At 40.9% G+C, this 9,765-nt stretch overlaps 1 protein-coding gene across 3 annotated transcripts; it reads right to left on the bottom strand.

The window, feature by feature from the left end:
- Positions 1 to 209: 209 nt before the first annotated feature.
- Positions 210 to 9,765, bottom strand: LOC106571364 (uncharacterized). 3 transcript variants are annotated; one of them, XM_045695678.2, is made up of 7 exons: positions 9,694 to 9,765; positions 7,554 to 7,686; positions 5,316 to 5,521; positions 5,026 to 5,201; positions 4,673 to 4,817; positions 4,186 to 4,325; positions 210 to 4,099 (listed from the first exon to the last, which is right to left on the bottom strand). In XM_045695678.2, exons 3-7 carry the CDS (start codon positions 5,506 to 5,508, stop codon positions 3,089 to 3,091), a joined length of 1,665 nt encoding a protein of 554 aa, XP_045551634.1. In that variant the 5' UTR covers positions 5,509 to 5,521; positions 7,554 to 7,686; positions 9,694 to 9,765; the 3' UTR covers positions 210 to 3,088. The 3 variants fall into 3 exon arrangements, with proteins under 3 accessions (XP_045551634.1, XP_013999842.1, XP_013999843.1); XM_014144367.3 differs by lacking the exon at positions 9,694 to 9,765 and adding an exon at positions 9,523 to 9,683; XM_014144368.3 differs by lacking the exon at positions 9,694 to 9,765 and adding an exon at positions 9,523 to 9,683 and having other exon boundaries at positions 4,673 to 4,733.

Here is a 9,765-nt window from a genome sequence, read left to right as displayed (position 1 = left end):
CAGCAGCCTCCCCTGGTGTACTGTACAATATATTGTAGGCCTACATCATTGTTGATTTCTTAATTAAGAACAACAATTGCATTGCTTTTGTGCACACCCAGTGCTGTATGATGTAAAACTATGCTCTTGAGTCACTGGCCTTCTCATATAATGGTTGTAAACCCTTGTTTGAACACACAGATAAAAGCACACAGTTGATTCACACCATGTTTCAAATCTACAGTAACTGCACCTTTTATTCTTAAGAACAGATGACAAGATATTTCATAACCACTATGTATTCTTCAGTCTATTTCCTCACGCCCTCCCTACTCAGTGAAGATTAGAATACATGGAGATTCCATAGGGAGCTTTGTCACCTCCTCAGGTATTGGTCAGAGCATGGACTATTATTACCAAATAGTTTTACGCCACATGGACGGTCGTTTTCAGGATTGAATCATGACTAGTAGTGTGGGTGATGCCCTCCACAATGTAGGGCATAACACAATATGTTGTTATATGATAATTTTATAATTAACCACTAACAAGCCTGCAGATGGAAGCAGGAGTTATCAGGGTGTACAATCATTTATCTGGAACTGACTGGTTCTGTCCTTTAAAGAGACTACAATAAAGCTCACATTCTGCAGTATAAAGGCAAATCTGTTTTTAAGGAATGATGTTAAATATCAAACACAGGCAGATATTTTTTTGACCTTTGTGGATGCCTTTTCGTGACATAAATGACCCACTTCCTTTTTAATGTGGTTTTTTGGAACAAACAAAAACAAAAGGTCCCTCAGTTCATATTCTAAATGGTAGACTTCTTCAAAGAGGTGATCATGAGAATAAATATCCAGAGTCCATGTGAAAGTCAACTGTTAACAGTTAACCAGTTCACACACGCACGCATGCACGCAGTCACACTCGCATATCCACCAAAATATTAAGTAGAAAGAAGTGAATAAACATGCTTTTGGTCGTTGGTGCTTTTAAAAGTCAGGTAACATTGTAAAGTCAATATTGCCTCAATGTGCTATGTATAATACAAGTCACCAACGACATCAACGTGTAAAGTGTTTAAGGAAATATCAGATATACAGTACCAGTCAAAAGTTTGGACACACCTACTCATTCAAGGGTTTTTCTTTATTTTTACTATGTTCTACATTGTAGAATAATAGAGAAGACATCAAAACTATGTAATAACACATATGGAATCATGTAGTAACCAAAAAAAAGTTAAACAAATCAAAATATATTATATATTTCAGACGCTTCAAAATAGCCACCCTTTGCCTTGATGACAGCTTTGCACACTCTTGGCATTCTCTCAACCAGCTTTATGAGGTAGTCACTTACATTTCAATTAACAGGTGTGCCTTGTTAAAAGTGGAATTTATTTCCTTCTTAATGCGTTTGAGCCAATCAGTTGTGTTGTGACAAGGTAGGGGTGGTAAAAGACCAAGTCCATATTATGGCAAGAACAGCTCAAATAAGCAAAGAGAAATGACATTCCATCATTACTTTAAGACATGAAGGTCAGTCATTGTGGTAAATGTCAAGAACTTTGAACGTTTCTTCAAGTGCAGTTGCAAAAACCATCAAGCGCTATAATGAAATTGGCTCTCATGAGGACCGCCACAGGAAAGGAAGACCCAGAGTTACCTCTGCTGCAGAGGATAAGTTCATTAGAGTTACAAGCCTCAGATTGCATCCCAAATAAATGCTTCACAGAGTTCAAGTAACAGACACATCTCCACATCAACTGTTCAGTGGAGACTGTGGGAATCAGGTCTTCATGGTCAAATTGCTGCAAAGAAACCCCTACTAAAGGACACCAATAAGAAGAAGAGACCTGCTTGGGCCAAGAAACACGAGCATTGGACATTAGAGTGGTGGAAATCTGTCCTTTATTCTGATGAGTCCAAATTCTTGATGTTTGGTATCAACCGCCGTGTTTTTGGGAGACGCAGAGTTGGTGAACGAATTATCTCCGCACTTGTGGTTCCCACCGTGAAGCATGGAGGAGGAGGTGTGATGGTGCTTTTCTGGTGACACTGTCTGTGATTTATTTAGAATTCAAGGCACACTTAACCAGCATAGCTACCACAGCATTCTGCCGCAATAGGCCATCCCATCTGGTTTGTGTTTAGTGGAACTGTCATTTGTTTTTCAACAGGACAATGACCCAAAACACACCTCCCGGCTGTGTAAGGGCTATTTGACCAAGGAGAGGGATGGAGTGCTGCATCAGACGACCTGGCCTCCACAATCACCCAACCTCAACCCAATTGAGATAGTTTGGGATGAGTTGGACCGCAGAGTTAAGGAAAAGCAGCCAACAAGTGCTCAGCATATGTGGGAACTCCTTCAAGACTGTTGGAAAAGCATTCCAGGTGAAGCTGGTTGAGAGAATACCAAGAGTGCGCAAAGCTGTCATCAAGGCAAAGGGTGGCTACTTTGAATAATCTAAAATATACCTGAATTAACAATTTTTCGGTTACTACACGATTCCCTATATGTTATTGCATAGTTTTGATGTCTTCACTGTTTTTCTACAATGTATAAAATAGTCAAAATAAAGAAAAACCCTTGAATGAGTAGGTGTGTCCAAAAGTTTGACGGGTACTGTATATATCCTTTATTTGCATTGTCTTCATAGTCAAAGGGAAAGGACATATTATTCTCTGTAAGTTGACAGTAAGCTTTGAAGTTTAGTATGTGGTTAGAAACCTTTACAGCCACACTCCTCCTGCTTGTTAATCATCATGAGGTAAAGTGGCATTGCATGTGCCTTCATATAAACTTTGTATTAAATTGTAAACAAAAAAGCTATCTGGCAATACGTCAATCGTAATAAGTTAGCAGAAAAGTATGGATAAAAAGGTACAAAGTAAACAAAACCTCCTCAAAAATAAGTTAGTTACAATCACATTGCTGAAGCATTTACAAAGCGTTTTGGATTAGTTAAAAAGATGTCCTTCATTTGACTTGGCAACTGAATCAATTGGTACATACAGCAATCTGAATTATTCTTCCACATACGGTAAACAAACTTTTTTGCTGTAATAATGTGTGTCCAATAGGTTAACTGTCTAATAGGTTAGTCCTCCATGTTGATCTTTAGACTCCAGACATTCTGTAGTTTAGTCAGGTCACTCTCACCCTCACTCTCCTCTGAGGATTGCCTCACTAACACACTGGGTAAGATCTCTAACTGCTCTGACTCCCTGTCCTTCCTCGCTCCCTCCACTTCTGGAATAGGCTTGGAGAGCAAGGGCATCTGGAGGATCCCTGTTGTAGGGCTCCAGTCAACACAGTTACCACCACCTAATCCATCCTCTTCCTCAGACTCCTGTGGAAACAGAGCTTGCCTCTGGCTTCTGTACAGGTTGACCTGGGCTAGCAGCAGGGGCTGATTATCCCTCCTGTTAGACCGCGTCTGGTACTTTGTTGTCACCATCTGCTGCTTTGGGGCTGCTCCCACGAAGCCGTAGTCTGAGGGGTAACTTTGGGGCTCTTCAGTTTTGTCACCCCACAGGTCCACCTCAGTGGTCTCTCTGACAGAGAAGTGCTGTAGTGCGTAGGGACCCACCTGATCAGGCTCTTTGTAACTTGTGCTCTCCACCCCCAGCTTTATATCAGACAGCAGTGGCATTCTAAAGAGCCCTGTCTTGGGGTCCATGTCTAAACAGATCCCAGTCAAAACATTCTCCACAGGCTCCTGTGAACCTGGTGCACATCTCTGTGCTATGTACGGGTTGACCTGGCTGAGACGCAGGGGCAGGGTTTTCTCACTGTCAGATGCCTCACTTTCCCTTACTTCCGGCATCTCTGGGACCGCTCCAACAAAGCCGTAGTCTAGAGGCTCTGGTTGGGCCTCACCGAACTCATCTTCGCATGATCCCTCCTTTGGAGGCTCTATGCCAGGGGCTTGCTGGGCAGTGTAGGGTAGAACGAGTTCCCGCTCTGTTTGGTGGATCAGGGCAGGGATGTTGTTAGGCTTTATGGCCATCAACTCCATGGGCTTGGCAATGTTGACCAGTACCACATTCACTGTCACAGCATGCTCAGGACAGAAAGTCATCGGTGGGTTCTGAATGTCCAATATTTCCTGAAAGAGCAAAAAGGGTGACATCTTAGTAAATTGCACTTCGTAGCCATTGTTGAAGGCTTCTATTAGTCACATATTATTCTTACCAGGAAAGGGGGACTTTTCTGTTTATTACCACAGACAAAGTGGTAGACAAGGCATCCGGCCAGGATCAGCATGAAAAGGCAGATAACTGATGGTACAACGGCTCCCATCAGCATCAGTAGCAGCTGGTGGTAGAAGGGATCTGTAAAGACAGAGTGGTCGGGTAGAGATCAAACAAGAGATCTATACAGTGTACAGCCATCACAGGAAGAGAAAAGTCTATACGTTACAGCTGAGAACACACACACACACACACACACCTTCAAATTCAATATAATTCCTTCTCTACCAGGAAGAGAAAATACACCATGGGAAAACACCTAATGTCTCCTGTCACATTTACCGGTAGAGAGAACAATTCTTGGAATGCTTTTGTGATTTACCAAAACCTGTTGGGCAGGTTTATCCTGACAGACATCCATGCATGTAATAAACATTTACAAAAACACTGCACACTAGGTCATTGGATTAACTCGAGTCTTATTTTACCCTTTGGGGTTGTTAGGCACTGCCATTCAGATGCATGCCAAGGTATAGGAAGTGATAGGACCTGGGAATTAGCAGAGAAACAATACTGGGTTTCATAGGCAAGCAACCTATATTCAAAGGATCTGTTTTCCACAGTGAAGTGATGCTAAAAGACAAAATGAATACAGAAAGTTAAAATACAGAAAATTGAACTAACACTCATAAAAATCTGCATTATAAAATAATTACGATGATATAAAAACATAGAATTGTCTATTATAATATATTAATGCAGCAATTTGCACTGATTAAAGTCCCTATATTATGTAATTGAATTATTTACACAGTGTTACAGTAACCAACATAACACCAACCGTTTTGCTGCTTCTGTTGTCGTACACAGAGAGGTTGTATGTCATCTGAGGGTATATTTTCAACAAGGAGTACTCTTTTGTCATGTTTTCAGTCTTCCATCTCATTGGACCCTTCAGCTTGACAGTAACACTATTCTCCTTCATCACAAGTTTTACAAGTGGAGGTCCAAAGGTTGCTGTTGGGGATGATAAACATTTCATATCCTTCTCTGATTTTATTTCGAAGTGGTTCGCTATCGCTCCTAATTCATAGATAAGGAAAATTATATTTGAAGAGGATCTCAACTTACTGTCAGCTTTGGGGTCAAACCTCTTTTCCGTGAATGCCCATTTGGAGGATAGGTTTGTGCCCACAGCCTTGACTCTGGCAAAGTAGCCTTCATCCAGGTCAGTGGTCTCATTGGATAGATCACACCAGGTCTGAGGGATGTCTCTGCACTGCTTCTTCACCCTCCAGCGCACCTGTGTCGCCCCACTATCCATTCTGTCACCATAACTAGGAGACGACAAATAAACACATCATGAGATGTGTCCTTAAATCCATGGATCATGGGTATCTATTTACAATTATAAACTGGGTGGTTCGAGCCCTGAATGCTGATTGTCTGAAAGCTGTGGCATATCAGATCGTATACCACAGGTATGGAAAAACATTTATTTGTACTGCTCTAATTACATTGGTAACCAGTTTATAATAGCAATAAGGCACCTCCGTGTTTGTTGTTTATTGCCAATATACCACAGCTAAGGGTTGTATACAGGCACTCCGCGTTGTGTCATGCATAAGAACAGCCCTTAGCCGTGGTATACAGTGGGGGAAAAAAGTATTTGATCCCCTGCCGATTTTGTACGTTTGCTGACAAAGAAAGGATCAGTTTAGAATTTTAATGGTAAGTTTATTTGAACAGTGAGAGACAGAATAACAACAAAAATATCCAGAAAAACTCATGTCAAAAATGTTATGAATTGATTTGCATTTTAATGAGGGAAATAAGTATTTGACCCCCTCTCAACTAGAAAGATTTCTGGCTCCCAGGTGTCTTTTATACAGGTAACGAGCTGAGATTAGGAGCACACTCTTAAAGGGAGTGCTCCTAACCGCAGCTTGTTACCTGTTTAAAAGACACCTGTCCACAGAAGCAATCAATCAATCAATCAGATTCCAAACTCTCCACCATGGCCAAGACCAAAGAGCTCTCCAAGGATGTCAAGATTGTAGGGCTACACAAGACTGGAATGGGCTACAAGACCATCGCCAAGCAGCTTGGTGAGAAGGTGACAACATTTGGTGCGATTATTCGCAAACGGAAGAAACACAAAAGAACTGTCAATATCCCTCGGCCTGGGGCTCCATGCAAGATCTCACCTCGTGGAGTTGCAATTATCATGAGAACGGTGAGGAATCAGCCCAGAACTACACGGGAGGATCTTGTCAATGATCTCAAGGCAGCTGGGACCATAGTCACCAAGAAAACAATTTGTAACACACTACGCCGTGAAGGACTGAAATCCTGCAGCGCCCGCAAGGTCCCCCTGCTCAAGAATACATATACATGCCCGTCTGAAGTTTGCCAATGAACATCTGAATGACTCAGAGGACAACTGGTGAAAGTGTTGTGGTCAGATGAGACCAAAATGGAGCTCTTTGACATCAACTCAACTCGCCGTGTTTGGAGGAGGAGGAATGCTGCCTATGACCCCAAGAACACCATCTCCACCGTCAAACATGGAGGTGGAAACATTATGCTTTGGGGGTGTTTTTCTGCTAAGGGGACAGGACAGCTTTACCGCATCAAAGTGACGATGGACGGGGCCATGTACCATCAAATCTTGGGTGAGAACCTCCTTCCCTCAGCCAGGCCATTGAAAATGGGTCGTGGATGGGTATTCCAGTATGACAATGACCCAAAACACACGGCCAAGGCAACAAAGGAGTGGCTCAAGAAGAAGCACATTAAGGTCCTGGAGTGGCCTAGCCAGTCTCCAGACCTTAATCCCATAGAAAATCTGTGGAGGGTGCTGAAGGTTCGAGTTGCCAAACGTCAGCCTCGAAACCTTAATGACTTGGAGAAGATCTGCAAAGAGGAGTGGGACAAAATCCCTCCTGAGATGTGTGCAAACCTGGTGGCCAACTACAAGAAACATCTGACCTCTGTGATTGCCAACAAGGGTTTTGCCACCAAGTACTAAGTCCTGTTTTGCAGAGGGGTCAAATACTTATTTCCCTCATTAAAATGCGAATCATTTTATAACATTTTTGACATGCGTTTTTCTGGATTCTTTTGTTGTTATTCTGTCTCTCACTGTTCAAATAAACCTACAATTAAAATTATAGACAGATCATTTCTTTGTAAGTGGGCAAACGTACAAAATCAGCAGGGGATCAAATACTTTTTTCCCCCACTGTACCACACCCCCTCGGCCCTTATTGCTTAACTAGTTCATGGAAATAGTCTCTCGTGACAAAATTGAGGAGCTGATTTGGTTCTGGGTACCAAGATTATGGAAATGTATAAAAGTGACCTTACATTGCATACTCCACTGTGTAATGTGTGTCATTTGGTGTGTCTTTCCCAGGATGCCACTTTACAATGTTCCTCAGGTTCACAGAGTTAAAATGAACTCCTTCAGGACATCCGACACTGGACCCATGTGAGACAACTAGGAAAGGAGAAACAGCAGAAAGTAGGTGATCAACTGCCAAGGGCATTACAAATTGTCAACTTGAGACACATTACACTTTTTAGAGAGCATCACTCCCTGTAAACAATTCTAAAATAAATAATAAGATCATTAAGAGAATGAAATGACATCCTTTTTCCTTAACATACTGTAGAATGTCTTAAAGTTCTAGTTGAAGAGAAACATTGTATAGAACAACAACAGGATGTTGATGTGATTAAGGTTGAGAGATAAGATATTTCATAAGCCCTCACAAAGAAACGCTTATTTTCCCAACTGCACGAGACCACATTTGTTTCCTGTGTGTTTCAGAATACCACATGTGCTCAGTCAAACAGGTCTTTCAAGGACCTCTCATGATTATATTAACCATATTAACTCCATTCATAACTTCAACATACTTTTTGTTGTGATCAATGCCTCAGCATAGCATTAGCATTAAGTGTTATATATGTCACTACTCAACTCTGTAACTATATATTTTTTCGATATAGCACATACTATCTAAGGTTGGGATAAAATACAGTAGAGGGAGTGAAAACAAAAGTAAACCAAAGTAAATGCCACCCACATAAGTGCTGCAGTTGGCTACAGCTGAAGGTGTGTTTGGGCAAGTTTTAAAATGACACAAAATGATTACATTGGTTAAGCATGCTTAAAATGCATTTTTAACCATCTACTGGACATCGTTGCCCTAAGGCAACAGAAAACCTTTTTGCCCCTCACACCCCCCATAGGGCGACAGGTAGCCAAGCAGTTAGAGTACTGGGCCAGTAACTGAAAAGTCGCTGGTTTGAATACCTGAGCCGACAAGATGAAAAATCTGTCGATGTTCCCTTGAGCAAGGCACTTAACCCTAATTTGCACCATGGGCGCTGTACTACTATGGCTGACCCTGTAAAACAACACATTTCACTGCACCTATTCGGGCGGTGTATGTGACAACAAAACATGTTTTTTTATGCATATTTGATGAAATGTCTGTAAACAATCCAATGAGGTGCAGAAGTTGGTATGACGTATCAATTGAGGTAGGAAGCAGAGTGAAGTGAAAGCATTGTGTGAATAGAGACATGTACTTGTGTAGGAATTTCTAAAGAAGCATATTTGATTGGTTTTGAACATATTTTGTTTTTATATATATTCAAAAAAGTTTTATATTTGTTGCCTCAGGGCAACGTTGTGTAGTTAGGGTACTTTTCAGGGTAATGAAAGGCATGTTACATGATGTTAAAAGATGGCCTTGGTCAATGTTTTTGTCAACATATCCACTGACATTGACAAGCAATTGAGCAGTTAGGATCATACCCTCTGATAGTGAGAACAGTGAGCCTAAGGACAGTGACAGCAAAGAAGAATAGAACCCAGAATCAGGTTTGAGAGGCAGTGAAAATTATTAGTTTATGTCCAACTTGTATTTTTTTATGAATAGTTTTTGTTTCTATTATATTTCACTTAATAAATGTACTGAAAATATTTTAGTATCCTTATGGCACAGCATTATGCCATAAATGTCTGTGTGTGGGGGGTAAAAGTGTTTTATTTGTATTATTATTGATGGGAAATGGGAATTTTAAATGATATACAACATGTATCTTCCAAATTGATCTACAACAGCTGAACAATGACAGCTGAACAATTCCTATAGCTTGACGGAAAATAATACTTTGTATTAGCAAAATATTGAGATTAAGACATAATTAAACTTGCCTGCTCAATATGTGATAAGATGTAAACTACACTACATACCACAATAGTAAACATTTTCCTTGTAATTACTGATTATGAGACGCAGCCAATGAAAACGAAGCCTACCTGCCGTCCATAGATAAATAATCAAGAGATATTTGACCATTCTTTCCGGTAGCATTGGTAAAACAAATATATAATATTAAGCTCATGGACATTTCAACCAATCGGCTACAGTAAATTATTCAGTTCGAGGATCTCCTTCAGTGTCTTATGTTGCTATTTGCTTTACTTTACCTTGGTCAGGTAGCCTTGTTGTCAATACGTGAAATGGGTGGAGTTATTTACAGTAAGCAAGGAGGAATTTAG

The sequence above is a fragment of the Salmo salar genome, chromosome 15 (assembly GCF_965601325.2).
Source record: "Salmo salar chromosome 15, fSalSal1, whole genome shotgun sequence".
In the NCBI taxonomy this organism is placed as follows: Eukaryota; Metazoa; Chordata; class Actinopteri; order Salmoniformes; family Salmonidae; genus Salmo; species Salmo salar.
Note: the sequence above shows the minus strand (reverse complement) of the source record. Positions and strands in the feature narration are given on the sequence as shown.

Coding starts and splice junctions, on each gene's coding strand:
- LOC106571364 (XM_014144367.3), bottom strand. CDS start 9,577: ATGCTACCGGAAAGAATGGTCAAATATCTCTTGATTATTTATCTATGG. Junction 5,522..7,553: donor TACACAGTGGAGTATGCAAT/GTAAGGTCACTT, acceptor GTCGTCTCCTAG/TTATGGTGACAGAATGGATA. Junction 4,326..4,672: donor GTGCCTAACAACCCCAAAGG/GTAAAATAAGAC, acceptor CTGTCTTTACAG/ATCCCTTCTACCACCAGCTG.